We start from the raw sequence: 21,892 nt of genomic DNA, 5'->3' as shown, positions 1-21,892 counted from the left end.
CAAAACGTGTAACACTACTACTCCTGCTGCTACTACTACTAACAAATTAGCCTTAGTTAGACAAAAAAAAAAAAAAAATATTCCCCAAAAATATTAAAGATGTAATTTGCACCACTGCCATTTCCATTACATGATAGTAAACACAATTTCTTTCAGTTATGATATGGAGAAAACGGCATGGAGGTAATTGGAGTTGGCAACGGCATGGAGTTCGTATTTGAGAAAAATTAGATATAAGATGAAAACTACCTCCTGCAATGTGCGCATGTCAACTGTTGGACTTTGTTAGAAGACTATGTATCGTACATGTAAAAAATCATTTTTACATTTTTACATTAGATTATATATAAAAGTCAAAAATTACTGCATATGAAGTTGGATGAGGCTATATTTTTTACTTAATTTCAATAACAGTAGTTCACAGAATAATGCATACCTGGCAAAATCAATGGCTCTGAAAGTATTAGTCTCTAATCCTTGTTTCTGCTGAATTTTTGAAGCTGCTTTAATCATGGACTCTTTTGTCTGATAGGAATTCAGGTAGAACTCGAAAGAGGTGTCAACGGCGTACTGCATCACACTGACCTGTCACAAACGAAATCAGAAATATGTAAACAATCAATACAGGCAAGAAAAACAGTTTAGGCAAATTGTACACAAGCGGTTTGACTGACCTGAGTGCTTTGAGGTCCAATGTCTAAGTTTTCCAAAAGTTTCTTGAGAAAAGCGACAATTGGTTCCCATGGGTATATACTGTTGGATCCATCCAAAACAATGGCAATGTCCATAAAAGTGCCACAAGCTGTTTGGAAGAGAAACGAAGCAACATAAATGTTAATATTCTGCTGGGGATTCACAATAGAGATTAACCCCACCAGTAAACTTTCAGAGACAGGGCATGGAAGTGAGTTTGTACTTTGAATGGCAGGGGAAAAGACCGACTGGAGTGTAAACTGTGGGCTCACTTCAGCACAGATTCCTGGGTAGAAATACAGACTTCCACAGAGCTGAGCCCACAGAGGACCGCATGTCTGAAACACAAACACAAATATAACTTAATATAATAATAATTCAGCACATGACATCCCACATAAACTAACTGAAAACACAAGTAGAAGAACGTCTCGGTTACGTATGTAACCCTCGTTCCCTGAAGGAGGGAACGGAGACGTAGTCGGACGTGACATACTGATTGGGATAGGTTTGAGAGACTAATCTACTTCGAGTGTAATAAAATGAGCCAATGCACATTGACATGCAATAATTTTATCAGCTGCTCTGCCTCGCAGCGCTGGCATATAATGAGCAGCAGGTGTGTCACATCTTTGTTTTTTAAGACCTGGATAACACTGGGAAAGCGTGCACTTTCGGTGGAAATGGAGACACTGCGAAAGCCACATCCTGCCCGTAGGGCTCGCCGCAGGGAGCCGTACCGTGGAAGAATACACATATGGGATCGCGGTAGGGTTCCACCAATGCATACAAGTGTTGGGCCTGGCATCAGACGCTCCGCCACGTCCATTCCCGAGGGGTGTGGAAGAACTCAACAGGGTTCGGCTAATGAGGAACTCTACTGGACAAAGAATGGCTCACGTATCCAGTCCATTGGAGGCGAATGGCGCAGCAAGCAGACACTTCGAGCGGGGCTTACGGTGTTGACTGGCTTCTATGCGAAGAGAGCACACAGGAAGCTACCGGCTTGACACGTAGGCTATAGAATCTAGCGAACGTGTTTGGTGTCACCCAGCCCGCAGCTCTACAAATATCTGTCAGCAAGGCAAATGTGCCAGAAGGTACACTACGAGTGGAGTGGGCTCGCAACCCGGGGGGCATAGTGCGTCTTGGAATTGATATGCCAAGACGATGGCATCCACTATCCAGTCGGCCAACCTCTGCTTGGAGACAGCCTTTCGCTTTTGCTGGCCTACATAACAGACGAAGAGCTGGTCTGAGGTCCTGAGGCTTTGCGTTCTTTCCACGTACAGGCACATAGCGCGGACGGGACAGAGAAAAGCCAGGGCAGGGTCTACTTTCTTCGGGGGCAGCGCTTGCAGGTTCACCACCTGGTCCTGAAAGGGAATGGTAGGAACCTTGGGCACATATCCAGGCCAGGGTCTCAGGATGATGTGAGAGTTGGCCAGCCCGAATTCCAGGCACAATTCGTTGACCAAAAATGCGTGCAGGTCCCCTACCCCCTTGATAGCGGCCAAAGCAAGCAGGATAAATGTTTTATAGACAGGACTTTTAACTCTGCTGCCAGCAATCGCTCAAAGGGAGTTCTATGCAGTGCCGTAAGCACCAGAGATAAGTCCCAAAAGGGTATGGGGGGGGGGGGGGATTCAGTCTCCTCGCGCCCCTCAGGAACCTGACGATCAGGTCCTGCTTCCCCACGGACCTTCCGTCAACTGCATCGTGATGTGCGGCAATAGAGGCAAGATACACTTTCAGTGTACTTTGTACAGCTGCCATCAGTTCCTGTCTCCTTATGACCTCAGAGTTTTGTCCTGCACAAACGCGGTCAGAACATTTAGTATGATCTGAACCCGCTCCATTGACAAACATGCGATATCGATCGCTAAGGATATATGCAGAGGTGACAGAAAAATGTTACAGATCCCGTAGCAGATGAATACAACAAAGAACTAAAGCCCCGCCTCACCCAGTTCGGGTACGGGACCTGGTTGAAGCAATCATGCATCTAGCAGAGTGCCAATACTTCGCCAGCGCCTTCAGCACCGCCCTGAACACGGTCAAGCCGACGCGGAACTAATATATCACAGGGAGAGTGATAATAATGAAACAACAAGGGTATATTGGTGCATAGAACATAATGAAGCAGGAAGTGCTGGTAAATACAACATCAGACCAGCTGTTAAAAGCGGGTTATACATACAATCAAATCCGCGGGATGAGCGTAGTGCACAAGCACAATAATAGGGCAGACAGCTGAAACCACCGCATAATGAAAAGACGCAGAACACAGAAGGTTGTGCTAATCTCGGGAAGCACCTGTGAAAAAAGAGCTATTTAAAGTCATTTCTCTCAGTTCCACACTCTAGCGAGTTAAGTTTTTTTGCCTTTGTATGGCAGAATGGGCCAGGGAGGGGCTGTCGAGAGGAGCATCAGTTCTGGGATCCAGGTCCGGTTGGGCCAATAAGGACGTACTAGCAATACCTGCTCCTCTTCCTCCCTGACTTTGCACAGTGTCTGTGCGAGAAGGCTCACTGGGGGAAATGCATACTTGCAGAGGCCCCGGGGTCAGCTGTATGCCAGTGCATCTGTGACGAGTCCTGAGAGGCAAACAGATCTATCTGTGCGGCCCCGAAGTGGTCCCAAATCAGCTGGGGATGGAGTCTCCAGTCTCCCTGGGCCACAGGCTGTCATGTCACAGTAGAGCTGGCTGTGGCAGAGTTTTTTTTTCTTCGCAGTTACCATGCGCAATTCAACCCCAACTCAGAACTACCCTCATCCATTAAGTCTTTTGGCCTTCCACTTTACTTGCAGGATGGTCGTCACATCCAGCTAAGAGGCGGTCTACAGTAGCACAGCCACTATCCTTGAGGGTAGTGAGAGAGGAAAAACTTTTTCTGCAGATTTAGGCATGTTTGGCTTGCCATATTGAGCCATATAGCCCTTATGAGAAAGGCAAGACGAACAACGTGCCGACGTGGTCATGCTCTCATGAGAAAACATGAACCACCCACAAACACAGTCTCAGCATGTTTGCTGTAGTGAGGGGCCGACATGAATTGTTTACCGGGTGGGGAAGCCCTCATTGTAATCCTCAGGTCACCCTGCCTATCCAGTGAAGTAGCCCTTTTCTGGTGCACCAGAAGAGGAACTAGATTGGGTTATAGATGAGGGGACTCCACCTCATTTTTGGCACCTGAGTCTCAACCGCGCATCTAGAGCGCCGAATGACGCGCGCCGGATTGCTGTGACAACCCACACTGTCAGCCGGTAGCTCGACGGCATGCTGAGTGGCTCAAGCCCTATGAGAAAGGTGAGACGAACAACGTGCCGACATGGTCATACTCTCATAAGAGGACATGAACCACCCACGAACACAGTCTCATCATGCTTAAAGCCCAGGCATGTGAAACAGTGATGTGAGTACTAAAATTCTCATTGAAGGTGAAAACAGCTGGTTTGCTCTCTGTGAGATTGCGGCCAGCGCTGTCTTTCGCTGTTTAATCCAACACCAGCTTTGAAGAGACGTTCTCCCAGAGAAGCAGTGAGTCCTGTTTTACGTATCTCAAGTGTTATGTACCAGGTGAGCTATCGGGCTAGTTACCACATCAGAAAAGAGATGACTATGTGAAGCAAAAGTCGAAATCTATTTGTTTACAAATCATACACTTTTGAGATCATAATATAGTATTGTACAAAGAACCACAGAAAAATAAGTCTTTATTAATTGATAATCTGCCCCTGTAATCATAATTTGTGCAAAACGTTTTTTGGTGTTTTACTGCCTCTAGTGTTCATTTCAGCTAGAAAATGCATTAAATTGTATGTATAGGTACGTTTTTGGATTTTGCATAAATGTATGTAGAGGCACACTTTTCCAATGAGCCTGCAATGCATCAGTCTTACCATAAACCCGCTGTTTTTGGTTGTTGGAGTTAGAGTAAGACCTAGACTCATGTTGATGTTGTTGCTGTTGGGGATTTTTGACATATCGAATGAATCTGAGGGCATATTAAACATAGCGACATCTTCACCTTCACTTCATAATATTTCATAATTTCTTATAAAAAATCCAAGAATTTGCTTTGTAACTTATTACACTTTTTGATGTAATGTATTTCACTGGGAATGATGGGAAATGTTTGCTTACTCTGAAGGTTAAGTGCCTGACAGCTGGTTCCAGGCTTGTTAACCTCACACTTATAGATTTCTCCCTTCCGATTTTGATTGTATCCCTTCCATGGAGAACCCACAAGGAGCCTGAGGAACAGTATTAGGTGTTAGTTTAGTACTACTATCCTGAAGTACAGTTTCAGGTGAGTTTGCACATAGCAATTATTAAGGATTTTCTACAAAACAGGATTGCAGAAACAGATTTAATGAACAGTAGCGTAGGGTGTGTTTTTGAAAGCGGTTCAAAGATTGCGTATGTGTAGGTGCACCGAACATCCAATATATAATCTTAACACACCCACTAAATTACACAGAATATCCCTTTAAGGTCACCATAATGTGATAAGTTGCTCTGCCCAGACTAAACAAAACATTCCTCAAACAGTGACACACAAACTTCCCATCCTGAGACAACACAAACCAGCATCAGTCCTCATTAATCAGACACATTGCAAAACAACAAATATATATATATATATATATATATATATATATATATATATATATATATATATATATATATATATATATATATATATATAACAATACAACAAATATACCATTGAAAAACAATTTCGCTACTTTAAATAAAATAAATTTAAACAGAAATACATCGAGTTAACCTAAATGAGAATGTGAAATGATGATCTATCAAATCGCTGAAATAAATTAAGAACGTTTTCAAATAAAACTTTTGGTAACACTTTATTTTACAGTGTCCTTCTTACATATTTTACATGTAATTACTATAGTAATAACAGTAAATTATGCCTAATTACATGCAATTATCCTCAACTAAATCCTAGTTAATTAATATTACACTGTACTTAAATATTTAATTACACTGTAACAATGACACCTTAAAATAAAGTGTAACCAAACTTTTTATGTGTTTTGGCCGTTGATTTACACACCAATGGCGTTTTGGTGGTCTGAAAACGCAAACTTTTGAAAACAGGTTTCAAAGTGCAAGTTTTTGTAAAGGATACCGTTATTGCCTCCTCGTAAGTAAACCACAAAAACGCAAATTTGTGAAATTGTGACCTCATGCGCATGTGTATTACATGTTCAGTGCATAGTGTTTTTTTTACAAAATGACATCGCTACCTAATGACCTGGCATCAATAATCCAGCGTTTTAGTCGTTTTCATGTATCTGTGTGAACCTGGTGTGAAGGGGCATCATTTTGACAATGTTGCCGTCTGTACGTGAAAAACGCAAAGAAAAACATTTCTGTTTTTAGTACAATCATTGTTGTGTAAACGTACCATAAGTTTAAGTGTATTTAATAAAATAAAATGGACAATACAAAAATTATACAAAAATAACACAATATATATGTTATTATTTCAATTAAACATTAAAATGAAACAAACAACATTTTTAAATTTAAATAAAAAACGTCTCGGTTACGTATGTAGACCCTAGTTCCCTGAAGAGGGAACGAGACGCTGTGTGGGAACGCCTCTGCCTCATTTCGTCATGAAGCACGTATGAAACCAGTGCAATGGCGTGACGGAACGTCATGTGAAGTCATCAACCAGGAAACTATTAAAGCACACCTTAACCAAACAGTGTCAGCTTCTGATAGGCTAAAGCAAGTCGATCACGGGCATGCCTTGAAAATGGCAGGGTGACGCAGCGTCTCGTTCCCTCTTCAGGGAACTAGGGTTACATACGTAACTGAGACGTTCCCTTTCAAGGGAACTCGAACTGCGTCGAAACGCTGTGGGAACGCTAATACCCACGTCGCCATAAGAGCAAGTGTCCGTCTGTGTGAAACCAACGGCACATCTAGGCGAAAGCATCTGCGCCCCTGGATTGGAGCTGAGGTCCAGCTAGTGAAGCCTCACGAATGTATGCGGTGAGGACTTGCCTGCCGCATCACAAACATCTTTGAGGGAAACTCAATAGCCAAAGGTGAAGGCTAACTGGCCGACTCATAAGCAAGTGAGATGGCCTCGACCACCCACTTGCTCATCCTCTGCTTAGATGCCGGGAACCCCCTTGTTGGGAACCCCAAAGCAAACGAACAGTGTTCAGACTTCCACACAGTTCTGTGGATGTAAGCATCTAAGGCCCTAATTGGGCAGAGCAGATAAAGTTTCTCTTGGTGTGATGTCCGGAGGAGGACATAAGGCCTCCAGTACTCTAGGTCTTACAGTATTAGTAGGAACCTTAGGGACGTAACTTGGTCTTAGGGTGAAGAAAACCCTTTAACATACCAGGAGCAAATTCCATGCAAAAGGGAGATACCGAAAGTGCTTGAATGTCAAATCTCTTGAGAGACGAAATAGCGAGGAGAAAGGCGGTCTTTAGAGATATTCTCAGAAACTTCCTTAATGGGCTCGAATGGAGCTAAGGAGAGGCCTTCTAGTACAACAGCCAAGTCCCATGTCGGCACCCTAATACTCACTGCTGGCCTCAGCTTCAAAGTGCCACAAAGGTAACAAGTTATTAGTGGGTGTCTCCCCAAAGATTCTCCACTCAAAGGGACATGGTAAGCAGCTAGTGCCGCCACGTACACCTTAAGTGTGAAGGGGGATAACCCTGCAGTGAAGCGCTCCTGCAGGAACTCCAGCAGGAACTCCAGCACTGCAACAACTGGGTAGTTAACCGGGTCCAGCTGGTGCTCTCCACACCATGAAGTGAAAAGTCTCTACTTCAAGGCATACAGTTTCCTTGTGGATGGAGCTCTGGAGTGGAGAATGGTTTCAACAACCTCGGTTGAGAGACCAGAACTTATGAGCTGGGCCCCTTCAGAGGCCAAGCCCACAGTTTACACAGTTCAGGGTGAGGCTAAAGGATTGACCCACTCGCCTGAGAGAGTATGTCCCTTCTGATCAGAGACACTAGGTCCGCCGCAAACCATACTCAGGCCGGGCAGAATGGGGCTACTGGCAGTAGACTGATCCCATTTTGGCGAACCATTTCCAGAACTCCTGGGAGCAGAGCAATCGGGGGAAATGCGTACTGCACCATAGCATTCCAACCCCAGAGGGGCTGGATGGTTGAGTAAGAACCACAGTGGACAATATGTGGTCTCTTGGGTTGTGAACAGGTCGGCCTCGGCTCTACCAAAGTTCTCCCAAAGCAGCTCCACCACCTTGGGGTGGAGTTCTACTCCCAGGGCCTTGGCCCCTGCCTCAACAGGATGTCTGCCCTTTGATTTGAGTACCCTGGGATATATATCGCTCTCAAAGAAAGTAGCTTCCCCTGGGCCCACAGGAGGATCTGGTGAACCAGCTTGTATAAGGGGCGCAAGCGCAGACCCCCTCTGATGGTTTATATAGGAGACCACCGATGTGTTGTCTGACCGAACAAGCACATGATGGCCCCTCAGGTCTGGGAGGAAGTGTTTCAGAGCCTGGAACACCGCCAACATTTTTAGACAGTTGAAATACCACGAGAGATGATGACCTTGATCATGCGGAGTGGGTTTCCCCTCGGAGAGAACCCCTTGGTCCTGAGCCACCACTGCAATGGTCTCATGTACAACAGGCTGCAAGGTATAATGTTGGACGCTGCTGCCATCAGACCTAACAGTTTTTGAAACTGCTTTACAGTGGCTGGCCTACGAAAGGAAGAACACAATATTGGTATGCTTCGCCCCCCGAAAGCGAACCTCAGGAACTTCCTTTGTTGTGGAAGGATGGATATGTGGAAGTATGTGTCCTTCAGATCTAATGTGACAAATCAGTCCTCAGGCCTGATTTGTGACACGACTTGCTTAAGAGTAAGCATCTTGATTTTTTTTACATAGCTTCCCTACAACATTCCCTACATAGGTTCCCTATTGTAATTTACATTACAATAGCTTCCCTACAGGACAGATCTAAAATCGGAGGAAACCACCCCATCCTTTCTTGGGACCATGAAGTACCGGATGTAAAACCCTGACTCCCTGCTTGGGGGAGGAGCCTGCTCGGGGCAACCACTGTGGGTAGGACCCTGCCTGCAGGACCCAGCGAGATATATTTGGTAGAAGTTTCCAATCTGCCAGAAGATCTACTAAGGATACTAGCCTATCGAGACTGGCCTCTGGTGTATTTCAAACAAGCAGGCACAGGGCCCTGAAGCGGCGCACCGGCAGGGAACAACTGGCCTGACTGCTCTAGAGCCCTCCTCGGAAGGAGCAAGCAACCCTCGGCTAAAAACTCGCTGGGACTCGCTGGGAACCTCTGCACCCCGGCATGAAGGCGTGTGTGTGGCGTGTGTGTGCGCATGTGTGTGTGTGGCAGACAGGCCCCCTGAGGGCACCGAGGTGGTATAATGAAGTGGAAACCATCTTCCCCAAGGAGGGGTGTACCCTCAGAAGCCCGACACTGCTGGCGTCAGGGCTTCTTGACCTACTTAAAGATAATAACGATCCTCAGATCTGTTTTATCATAAGTAAGGATATTAGAAAGGGCACGAAGCACTCGTGCGTGCTTCTTGCGTGTGCCCTACCATAAGCATGGATTTTAGAAAGTGCATAGTATTTTATACAGCTAAAAAGCCAGAAAGATATTTCATTTAATTTCTCAAAATTAAATAAAACCATAAACATAGATTTTAGAAAGGGCATTAAGCACTCGGGCGTGCCCTTACCATAAACATGGATTTTAGAAAGTGCATAGTATTTTATGCAGCTATTTTAATTTCTCAAATTTAAATGCAGCCAATAACAAAGTATTTCATAGTCTGAATTACAGGCTGAATATTCATATTTGAATACAAAAAGATTCATAGCTTGCACACATTTTAGTTGCAATAATAGGAAAAAGAGAGAAAGGGGAACTCCATGAGCTCAGTTTCCTCCGCATTATAAATATATTGCGGATCCATAATCTACGAGCTGCCTCAGCAAGCGCGAGATCTGAGCTAGTTAAGACTCAATAGGGGCGGAGCTAAAACTTCTTTAGAGTGCGTGTGTTTTTCTACACATAACATTTTTATGAATTAAACTGTCAGCCCACACTGATGTGCTTGCACCGCCCCCAAACAAACACTTGACGTTCCGTCACGCCATTGGACTGGTTTCATACGTGCTTCTTGACGCAATCACGCAGAGGTGTTCCCACAGCGTTTCTACGCAGCTCGAGTTCCCTTGAAAGGGAACTATATGGTAGCAGGGTTGCAAATTTAGACTAAATGAAGCTATTACTCAGTAGGGGCTAGCTAATTTGAGAATAGTAATTGTTTTTTAGTTATTGATAAATGTTTGTTTACCATAAATTAAAGAAAATGAAATTGTTACAATAACAGAGTTGAATGGTTTAGTTTGACAAACAACATCAATACAATTGTGTAAAAAGGAAGAAAATGGAATTACACATACTTTTGTTCAAGCCATGTTACTTAAGAACTGTTGCAATCTTAAAAATGTTTGTATGCAGTAACAGGGTTGAATGTAAAATGTCTGACACAGCTAAATATTATGTTTTTGGTCATTAAAATTAGTTAATTATTAACAGTATTTTCAATATCAACTCAGAAGATCATATCAAAAGTTTGACATTGTTGTACGATATTGTTGTATGCAGTTAGGTGGCAATGTTGGACAGGACAAAAATCAGCATTTTAAGAGGGAGGATACAGACATATGAAGCAGTTGACCACCTACTTGTACTAGAATAATTATGAATGAGATAGTTAATCTATTTAATAGTTCTCACAACAACAAAAAGTGAATTTTTGCTTCTAATGAGAAAAGTAATAGGATACTAAATAAGGAAAGTGCAGGGGATTTTAGAAACTGACGTAGGCCTACATCAATATTCAAAGTAAGTGCATCAGAATAAATAGGGTGAAACGGAGTCTGGGTATATAATAATGCCTCATTGTCTATGGTAACGGCTTTTAGAGATCTCTAATGTGTTTTATGGGAGGCCAAACCAGATCAGTCACACGGAGCTAATGCTGGACTCACAGTGAGAATGATGACATCAGCACCATTCACAAAAGCATGACCCATCTAACAAACATGATGTCACCAAAACGGTCCAATGCAGCAACCCACGCTAGAGCAGGAAATGTCTCATCTAACCTGTTGCACAACATGGAGAATGTTAAGATATACTCTCATAAAGCTTGTCTAGACAGTGAAGGTGACCGTAAGCAAACAATAACGTACTTTATGGTAACAACAAATTATATAAAGTTGACCCAGCAGTCATTATAGAGTTATCAAATGTTTAGGGAAGTTGTGCACAGTTTAGATGAAAGTTTTCTTTGTGTTTTAGAGGGAAGTCTGTATATTATACTAACAATTGTGTGACTTATTGCGGTTGTTTTAAATCATGTTAATATAGATATTATGTGGGAATGAGGGGAAACCCTGCATTTCCTGGCAGAATGCAGATAGATTCTAAAGAAACTTTATTGCAATCTCCCGGATGCAAGAAAATTAGATGAGCACAGGAAGTGTGTGTGTTTGCTGTGTATGGAGTGGAGTGATATACTAGAGGGGGAAACAGCTATCAGAGTGTGTGTGCAAGTAGACATACATACTCAGGCCAGCATGATTTCCACAATGTGGAAAATGCTGAATCCATTTGGATGAAAATTTTGGATGAATAATTACAAAAGTAGGGTTTTTGAAATAAACCCCTTTGCCAAAGGAATTGCTTAATTTTCATTTGATTGCATTTTAAAAGATTATTTAAATTGTTAATGTGTTATGCCTTAATTTGAGACCACAGTTGATAATTAAATTCCAAATCCAGAAAAATCAAAACACACAACACAAGAATTTCTGAAAAAATTTAATATTTCATGGGGCTCTATTATTGTAAAAGTTCAATAAGTCATTATATTGTTAACGTTATAAGAATTCAATTGATTATACATCAATTTTGATTATTCAAATGTAATTAAACCAATCAAATTGAATCCAGAAAAATATAACTGGAAAACACAGAATCTGTGAAAAAATAAAAGTATTTGTATTTCACAGGGCCCTAAAATTACATTTTTGTCAAACTTGTAGTAAATTGTTGATAAAAAGTTTTACGATTTAAATTAATTACACGTTTTTTGATGACTTAAATTTCATTGGAGTCAAAAAAACAAACAAAAACAAAAAAACTAAATCCAGAAAAAGTCAAATGGAATTTGGGAAAAAAAATAAAACAGATTTCATAGGGCCCTAAAAGATTATACATATATTTTGATAAAATTCTGATAAATTGTTGATAAATTGTATACGTTTCTTGATTTAAATTAATTACACGTTTTTTTGATGACTAAAATTTGATTTAAGTCCATCAAAATTTGAATGTAATTAAAAATAAATAATAATAATTCCAGGAAAAATTAAATGGAATTTGGAAAAAAATATTTAATAAAAGGAAATTTGGGGAACAAATCAAACAGATTTCGAGCCCTAAGCTTGTCACAGGCCTGTTATTTGACTCCCCTCGAAATCCAATAAAACTTGAGAAATGGGATATAGTTTTCAAGTTATGTTAGTAAATGTTCCTTTTGTAGAGTACGTTTTAGGAAAATAAAGAGTAGCTCATTTCTCAAATAAAACTAAATCCAACATAGGGACAAACACAATTCTCAAAATAATTAAATAAAACAAAAATACACAATTCTCAATATATTTTACACATCTTACCATTTTCCTTGACTGTTGCTGAACTGTTGTACAGAGTAACCAAACTGTTCTTCTGCCGACCCTGTGAAGATCTTAGCTCCAGAAGTCCCCACATTAAAACCCTGAGAGTTATCGATGCTGAAACCTGTTGAGACATGCACAAATCAGTCTTTTGACTTAACAAACATACCAACATAAACATATTATACCAACAACACATCTGGTATGCAGCATAATATCCTCTGAAACGGAGTTGTGATTCATGTCACAGCATGAATGTGAACGAGTGACTGTGTGCAGGAAAACTTTGATGTGGGGATTCTTGGAGATAGTAAACAATAGTCATAAACACAGAGATAACCTCCTCTGTGTTTTGCAAGAGCTTTATGGGTCATGAGTGTGTAAATAATAATAAAGATATCAAATCTTTTAAATAAAGTTTTCTTTTCAAGAATTTAATTATTTTAATGTGGCTTTATTTGCTTAATGTTTTACTTTATGTCCAGAAAAAATATATGAATTTTAACCAAAATGAAGATTTTTATATGTGTGTATTGTATTTTATAGATAAGAAGAAAAGAGCATCATGTCATTGACCCTTATACCTTTTCTGATTGGCATTTCAATTGTTTTTGTGTGTTATTTGTAGGTCCCATTGTTGAAATATTTTGAGATGACATTTTCATTCCTGCATTCCTTTGCACCTAATTGAGACTGTGCTGAATAAAAACCTATAAAGAAAAAGATTGATGTTGACTTCAAGTTGATTTAGAGCTTCATGAAATGTAGAAACATGCCTGAGCAGGGTTTCTCTCTGATGACTCAACTTATGCTCTCAAAGCTCCCTGCGCATCTGCATCTTAATCCTGGCTATCTCTGTTTATCTTTATATTAACGTTTTAATCTACAGTTCAGTAGAAAAGGGATAAAGTGCTAAAAATATGTCCGAGCGACACAATCCATAACACCATGAATGAAGGAACAAATACCATCTGCTCTTACAGAGTTCTCCATTCATTACTTATAGAGACAGTCATCGCACAAAGAGAGCCTTTAAACAGTGTGTGCAGACACATGAAACAACGAAACAGAGGAAGATTTAAGCATGAACATGGGCGGAGACATAAAAGGAGAGGTCAGAGAGAGAGAGAGAGAGAGAGAGAGAGAGAGAGAGAGAGAGAGAGAGAGAGAGAGAGAGAGAGAGAGAGAGAGAGAGAGAGAGAGAATATGTCTCCAGTCCAGTGCCTGTTTAGACACTGGTCTTTGACACTATTCAGACAATGACTTCAAAAAGCATCCTGCTGTGCTCTTACACCATTATAACCATGATGTTTTGACCAATGTGTGGATTCATGTGGGATGATTACTAATAATAATCTGGATAAAAAAACATACTAATTAAAAAATAAAAAAAAATAAAAAACCTTTATACCGATCTGTAAGTGGAATGGTGTTATGGAATGGAAAGGTTCCATGGATGTTAAAGACTCTATAGGGAACCACTCATGCCAATAAAGGACCTTTTAGTGCAAGTATGTTCATGCCATCTCGTAATTAGTGTAAATGCGAGATTATGGGGCGACAGTGGCTCAGTGGTTCATGTAGGTTGTCTACAAACCGAAAGGTTGGTGGTTCTATCCCCGGTTCCACCTGACAAGTGTCGAGGTGTCCATGAGCAAGACACCTATCCCCAACTGCTCCTGACGAGCTGAGTGGCGCCTTGCATGGACACCGCCGTCGGTGTATGAATGAATGGGTGAATGAGAGGCGTAAATGGTAAATGGACTGCATTTATATAGCGCTTTCACAGACCCAATGGCCACCAAAGCGATTTACATATTATGTAAAGCGCTTTGGTGGCCATTGGGTCTGTGAAAGCGCTATATAAATGCAGTCCATTTACCATTTACGACTAAAGCAATGTCCACTCCTGTTAATTTAATTAATTAGCTGCTTCAGTTTAAATTAATAGTTAGCACAGCATGTTTGCATATGAAATATGATGTTATTTAGCATGCAAATGCATTTACATTAGCACAGCTATGATTGAATGAAATATTACGCTACCATAGCTACACATAGCCAGCCAACCACAAGCTCACCAAAGGCTCTTACATTGTGTCAGACGACGAAATAATTATACATCGCGATGCAATGTAACAAATTAAAAACATGTTAACTTTCAAACTCTGTGATAACAACCAAGTGCATTCTATGACAAAGGTTATTTCAGTCACCTAGTGTGTAGTTTTAATAATGTTAAAATGGTTAGGCTAATATTTATGTATTAGATAGAGATACTCTACGCCCACACTCTTCTGATTGGCTGTGATTATTTTTATTGATTTGGTTGGTGTGGACAAACAAATTGCTTATCACTGTAATATCATGGCATGGCCTCTGGTCAGGACAAGATGTTACACTTCAGCAAAATGGTAACAACAGAAACTTTAACACAGCATAAACTTGTAAATGCTGAATAACTTAACATCAAACACTAAAAGGTCTTTCTCTTTACTCAAAAATTCATAAATAACACTCGGTTTTAATGTTAATGTTTCAGCAAAGCATGATGGGAACTAAAAATCAACTTAATGCCAACAAAAGTTATTTGTGTAATCCCAACTCTCAGAAAGAAGATTGTTAACTTAATTTTGAACATTTGAAAATGAAATTGAATGCAAATGACGATCAAAATTCTCAAGAATTTTTGAATATGGCCATTTTGACAAGCAGAGCGGTGCTGAGAGCTGTGGGAACGAAGGAATAGACATATAAGGCCTGTTCAAAAACCCACACATGCAATCTTTGCCACTGGAGAGTGTGTGCATGCGACAGGAAGTAAGCATGCAAGACTGTCCCAGCAGATCTTAAAAATAACTAAGCTCATTGACCTCAAATGCACACTAAACCCACACTAAAGGTGATGATACACAGGGAAACTTTTTGAGCAAAGTTGCTGGGCAATCTTGCCGAGCAATTGTTGCCTGGGCACTTTCCCATTGAAAATGCGCAATAAATTTCTATCTGGATAATTTAGATTGGTCGTGAGCCTTGTGTCTCATCTGGTTGCCCGTTGGCGGCAACATTGCCCAGCAACATTGCTCAAAAAGTTGCCCTGTGTATCATCACCTTATCTGTATTTTGTACAACATTTGCAACTGCTTTTTTTCACTTAAAGGTAGCACTATGTGACTTTTTCCCCTTTAGCAGTTAAAAAACAAAACTGCATGCCTTTTGCAGAAGAACATTGTTTTGGTTGTGCTTTAGTAACTGTGCGGATGAATTTGGTCATCATACTGCTTATAGTCACTTCCAAGTTTAAAGGGATAGTTCATCCAAAAATAAAATTATATCATCATTTACTCACCGTTCCAAATCTGTATGAGTTTTTGGTTACACTTTATTTCGATAGTCCACTTTCGATATTCCCCTAACTATAAGTAACTTTTCAACTACATGTCAACTAACTCTCATTAGAGTATTAGTAGGCTGTAGTAGACTGTCAGTAGACTGTTAGGAGAATAGACGGGTTAGGAGAATAAGTTGACTTGTAGTTGCCAAGTTACTTATAGTCAGTAGAATACGGTGTTATCAAATATTAAAGCCGCAGTCCGTAGTTTTTCCTCTTTGTCGCCATCTTTATTCGAATTTTGTTAACAATAACGTTAACAACATCAGCATTGTGTGACTACATTTAATGCCCTTCCGATATTTATCCTTGTTTTCGCATGGGCCCGGTTGGAGTCTCTTTTTTTCTGTAGCCACTCCGAAGTCTTTTGCATTTTACAATGGATGAATCTCCAGTTGTCACTGTTGATTGTCGTTTGAACCTTTCTTGATCAAGTGCTGTGAGAAAAGGCTATACATCTTAAAGGCTATAAATATAAACAGCAAATAACTTAGCAAATTACAGACCCATCTCAAATCTTCCATTTATGTCTAAAATACTAGAAAAAGTTGTGTCCGCTCAATTGTGCTCTTTCTTGCAAGAAAATTATATCTATGAAAAATTCCAGTCGGGATTCAGACCGCATCATAGCACAGAAACTGCGCTAGTTAAAATAACAAATGATTTACTTTTAGCTTCTGACCAAGGCTGTATCTCAATACTAGTTCTACTCGATCTTAGTGCTGCGTTCGATACTATCGATCATAAAATACTCTTGGATCGACTACAAAACTACACTGGTGTTCAGGGACAGGCATTAAGCTGGTTTAGATCGTACTTATCAGACCGTTACCATTTTGTCTGTTTAAATGGGGAAAAATCAAAGATAACGTCAGTAGACTATGGAGTGCCGCAAGGATCGGTGTTAGGCCCTCTGCTATTCTCAATATACATGCTGCCACTTGGTAATATTATAAGAAAACATGGAATTAATTTCCACTGTTATGCTGATGACACTCAATTATATATCTCATCACGACCAGATGAAAACACTAACTTATCTAAATTGACAGAGTGTCTAAATGATATAAAATGCTGTATGACGTGTAATTTCCTGCTATTAAATTCAGATAAAACGGAGGTACTACTTATTGGTCCAAAAAACTACCCACAAAATCCCTTACAATACAACTTTAATTTAGAAGGATGTCCTGTTACTTTATCCACTACAGTAAAAGACCTGGGTGTTATACTAGACCGCAACTTGACTTTCGAAAATCATATTTCATATATTACAAGAACAGCCTTTTTCCACATTAGAAACATTGCTAAGCTACGTAACACGCTATCTGTTTCTGATGCAGAAAAGCTAGTTCATGCATTCATGACATCGAGAATAGATTACTGTAATGCTTTATTAGCTGGTTGTCCTGCATCCTCAATAAACAAGCTACAGTTAGTGCAAAATGCAGCCGCTAGAGTTCTTACTAGATCAAGAAAATATGATCATATAACACCTATTTTATCATCTCTACACTGGTTACCTATTAAGTTACGTATCAATTACAAAGTATTCCTACTGACCTATAAAGCCCAAAATGGTTTAGCTCCTGTGTATTTAACAGACCTTCTATCGCCATACAATCCATCGCGCTCTTTAAGATCACTAAATTCGAGGCTTCTGGTCATTCCTAGGATATCTAAGTCCACTAAAGGAGGGAGGGCGTTCTCGCATATTTAGCTCCTAAACTCTGGAATAGCCTTCCTGATATTGTTCGAGACTCAGACTCGCTGTCCCAGTTTAAAACCAGATTAAAGACGCATCTCTTTAACCAAGCATTCACTTAATGCTTAACCTTTAATACTACTGCTGAATCAGTTCGAATGCATTAACATTATGAACATCAGCTATGCTAATTATTTCCCATCTGCCTTTCTGCTGTTATCTCGGGACGCTAGTCCCGAGGTAAATAGCGTTCGTCAGCTCCAGTTTGTATCCAGCCTCTCACAGAGACTTTAGATGCCCCAACGCCTGTGAAGAGACGACTCGACGCCTGTGAAGAGACGACTCAAAGCCGGCGATATGTTATGCCATAAATTAATACATGATTAATTAACTGTATTTTTCTATGTACATTTCCGAAATGCACTTTCTGTAAAGCTGCTTTGAGACAATGTGTATTGTGAAAAGCGCTATACAAATAAATTTGAATTGAATTGAATTGAATTGAAATCTCCACCTCCAACATCCTCAGACGCAATATAGCCTACTAGCCGAGACACATGTGTTCAGATGTGACATAATGATGCAAAGACATATTCGAATTTCCCGCAGAAATCCACCAGTACCACTGGAATTAAAAGCATTATTACAAGCTTACCGTTTTGAATCGAGTTCAGGCAAGCAGATAGTTTTGACTGGTTATGTACTTGCTGAAAATTTTATTTTTGATAATTTTTAACCTAAAAAAGTTACGGAATGCAGCTTTAAGCAAATGGTCTACTAATCCTCTAAGGTCAGTTAGTTGACATGTAGCTGCAAAGTTACTTATAGTTAGTAGAATGTCTAAAGTGGACTATCGAAATAAAAAGTTACTTAGTTTTTTTCTTCTGTTGAACACAAAAGAAGAATATTGGTAACCAGACATTTGACGGTTGCCATTGACTTCCATAGTATTTTTTTCCAACTATGAAAGTCAATTTCTACCGTCAACTTTCAGGTTACCAACATTCTTCAAAATATCTTTATTTGTGTTCAGTAGAAGAAACTTGTACAGATTTGGAACAACTTGATGATTAGTTAATGATGACAGAGTTTTAATTTTTGGGTGAAATATCCCTTTAAGAGATAAAACCAGTTTAGATGGAAAGGATCTCAAGCTGACTAACTGAAGACGTTACTGTAGCTTTACACATTAGACATGGTACTTCCTTCCTTGAAAATAAATTCCAGCACAGCGCTACAACAACCATAATGAAATGATCCTTCACAATACATAATTCTTTACAACAAACTCTGTTAAAGAGCTACATATGGCAATTATCTGTTCAATAAAATAGCTTACTCACCTTTTGAGTAATAAAAAGACCATCTCCGCATCGCTTTTACAACATTTAATTTTAAGCTATACGCTATGGGAAAACTCCTTTTCTCGAGAATATTGAAGCCTTTATTTTAAAACGCAGTGCAGCTGCACAGCCAGCACAGCACAGAGCTGAATAGCTCGCTCATTGACTGGGCAACGGGAACTGCACGAACCTATGGCGAAGCATAAGGGCAGCACATATACCGGGCATACTGAACCAGGGTGCAGACATACTATCTCGAGACAACGTTCCCCCCGGGTAATGGTCTCTCCACCCTCAGACGGTTCGTCTGATCTGGAGTGTCTTCGGCAGGGCAGAGGTAGACCTCTTCGCCTCAGAAGACAACTCTTATTGCCCAATATTCTTCTCAAAGAGCAGGGATGCATTGGCCCACGAATGGCCCAGCCTCTCCCTTTACACATTCCCTCCGGTCTCGACGCTCCCTCAAGTCATCGAACGGATCAGGGAGAACAAGCATGCAGTCCTCCTAATAGCCCCACTCTGGCAGACTCAGACATGGTTTCCCGAGTTGGTGCAGCTGCTCGATGCAGCTCCCTGGCCGATACCGCTGAGGAAGAACCTGCTCATGCAGGTGAAAGGGACAATCTGGCACCCCCGCCCAGAATTGTGGGCCCTTCATGTATGGTCCCTCAACAGGTATCCGGGAACCTCCCAGAAAAAGTCCTAAGCACTATCACTGATGCTTGAGCGCCGTCAAATAGAGACCTCTACGCCCTTAAATGGTCAGTGTTCACCGGCTGGTGTGCAGCTCGGAACCTTGACCCCTACTCGTGTGATGTGCCACTGGTACTTTCTTTTCTTCAGGGGTCAGACCCCCTCCACGCTCAAAGTATACGTGGCGGCCATAGCAGCCTTCCATGCTCCTGTGGCTGGCCAGTCTTTAGGAAGGAAAGATCTGGTCGTGCGCTCCCTTAAAGGGGCCAGGAGGCTTAACCAGCCTCGACCTCCCTCCATACCTGCCTGGGACCTATCCACGGTCCTCATGGCCCTTAAGGGAGCCCCGTTTGAGCCGCTTCAATCGGCTGACTTAAAGCTTCTATCGCTCAAGACCGCACTCCTGCTAGCCCTAGCATCGGTCAAGCGAGTGGGTGACTTGCAAGCGCTCTCTACGAACGCCTCATGTCTCGAGTTCGGGCCCAATGACTCCAAAGTCATCCTCAGACCAAGACATGGTTATGTTCCCAAGGTGCTCTCTACTCTGTTCAGAGCCCAGGTCATTTCTCTATTTTTACTGAGCAAAAAGTAGCATTTAATTTTTTTATCATTTTTGAATGTATGAGACATTCAAAAATTATTGAAAAATGAAATACTATTTGCTCAGTTTAGTTAAATGTCTACTTTTTATTCAGTAGTCAACTCTGTTGTTTTTCATTTATTTTGTTATTTTTCATTACAGTAAAAAACTGAATAATACTGCATTAATTTTCTCTATAATAAACATTTAGTACTTTCCAGACCTGGAGAACAGGGTTAATAGCTAAAATAATTATAAAACTGTCAACCCTGTTACCTAAGGCACAGCTATATCTCAATATAATTACACATTTAGACTGAGATGGCATGATTCAGCTATTAAAACTTAAAATACTTTTTTTTCTAATATAATGTTTAAAATCATGCAGAAATGCACTTTAAAAAAACAACAACTTTAAAATAAGAAAAAGAAAAGTCACCTAAATTACCCTTTTGTTTTTCAAAGGTCATTCTAACATCTTTGATGAAATGCCAAACTGCATTGAGTTTATATATACATACTTTATACAGTGCAGATCAAAAATAGATAAATATTTGTTCCTCACAGACCCTAGAAAACCATTTTCTCAAATACTTTGTTTTATTTCATTTACACAGTTTTATTTCACCTACAACACAATTTAGCACGGTTGTCATTCAATTTGGCCAAATTAATAAATAAATTAAAAAAAACTAGCATGTTTGCATAAATTGGCTACTTACACAGAACAGTGAGAAGTGCCTGCAGCATGTTCATTTTTAAGTCCACAGTGATATCCAGCATCAACATGAGCTCTCCAGTGTATCTGTAGTTCAGTGTGAGCGTGTGTGAGAAACAGTGCTAGGAATGACAGGCTGCTCAATGCAGAGCCATGGGTGGAGCGTGAAGACCAGCTCCACCTCTCTGGATGTAATTTGAGCATAATGGGTTCAACCACACCCTGGGTTCAGGGTTTGACCATTGATTTTTGGTCATTTTTTTTTACATTTTATTTTGAGTGCATACAAGTGAGGGTGAGCTTCTTGCATGATCTACCTGTCATCGACAACAAGTCTTTTGCAGGCTTCTTTTATACAAAGTTGCAAGAGTGCAAATAAAAAGACTCATTTGTTATGTACTTAATATACCACATAACATGAGCTAGAGTGTCAAGAAAAACCTAAGTCTGTAGCAGTTTTTTAAATCTTTGTTTTTAACAATCAACACAAAAGTACACACAATGTGTTAAAATATCTGTGTTTTTAATTCGCCTACCACACCCATTTTGAGAGTGCTCGATTTTGGCAAGTTAGGCTCGTTCCTGAGTCAACATATTTTGTTGATTCTGGAATAACATTCCTGTCCAAAAATGTAATCAAAACCCTATCCCTACCCCTAAACCTAACCCTACCCATAAGTTGTCCATAAAACCAGAAGGAAATGATGGTGACACTGATTACCAACATTATGGTGGTCAACCACCAGGATGTATACCAGCTGAAACCAGCCTTAAAAAGCAACAAAAAACACTTGATCATTGCTCAAACAACTGAAAGAAAAAGTAATGAACTGACCTGTTGAGGTTTGTGTGTGACGACAATGACATAAGGCTGAGATGTTTCAGATGATAACACTGATGTAGAAGCACCTAACCCTGGTTGTAAGCCTAAACTTGACAACCTATCAATTGCGACATGGTGTGTGGCAATAGAATATGATAAAAATCCGTAAGCTT

The 21,892-nt window shown here is 40.5% G+C and overlaps 2 protein-coding genes across 4 annotated transcripts in view; one reads left to right on the top strand and one right to left on the bottom strand.

Annotated features, from left to right (window-relative positions):
- The window catches only part of itga2.2 (integrin, alpha 2 (CD49B, alpha 2 subunit of VLA-2 receptor), tandem duplicate 2), a 35,292-nt gene extending 14,180 nt beyond the window's left edge, over window positions 1-21,112 (bottom strand). For all 3 annotated transcript variants that reach the window (XR_013207118.1, XR_013207119.1, XM_077243047.1), the window contains exons 1-7: window positions 20,901-21,112; window positions 12,467-12,590; window positions 4,841-4,950; window positions 4,597-4,691; window positions 917-1,031; window positions 675-802; window positions 437-585 (exon numbers count right to left, since the gene is read on the bottom strand). Coding sequence is in view for 1 of the 3 variants with exons in the window: in XM_077243047.1 (XP_077099162.1) it covers window positions 437-585; window positions 675-802; window positions 917-1,031; window positions 4,597-4,691; window positions 4,841-4,950; window positions 12,467-12,590; window positions 20,901-20,967 (788 nt within the window). In the remaining 2 variants the exon portion in view is untranslated. The remainder of the gene's footprint in view (window positions 1-436; window positions 586-674; window positions 803-916; window positions 1,032-4,596; window positions 4,692-4,840; window positions 4,951-12,466; window positions 12,591-20,900) is intronic.
- Window positions 1-21,892, top strand: part of LOC143750170 (chondroitin sulfate proteoglycan 4-like) — a 445,241-nt gene that overhangs the window by 112,186 nt on the left and 311,163 nt on the right. The gene's annotated exons all lie outside the window — the stretch shown is intronic.

Source organism: Siphateles boraxobius, unplaced genomic scaffold, assembly GCF_051911475.1.
Source record: "Siphateles boraxobius isolate OS27281-9 unplaced genomic scaffold, OSU_SipBor_1 25, whole genome shotgun sequence".
Classification (NCBI taxonomy): domain Eukaryota; kingdom Metazoa; phylum Chordata; class Actinopteri; order Cypriniformes; family Leuciscidae; genus Siphateles; species Siphateles boraxobius.
This window is presented reverse-complemented; position numbering and strand designations above follow the sequence as displayed.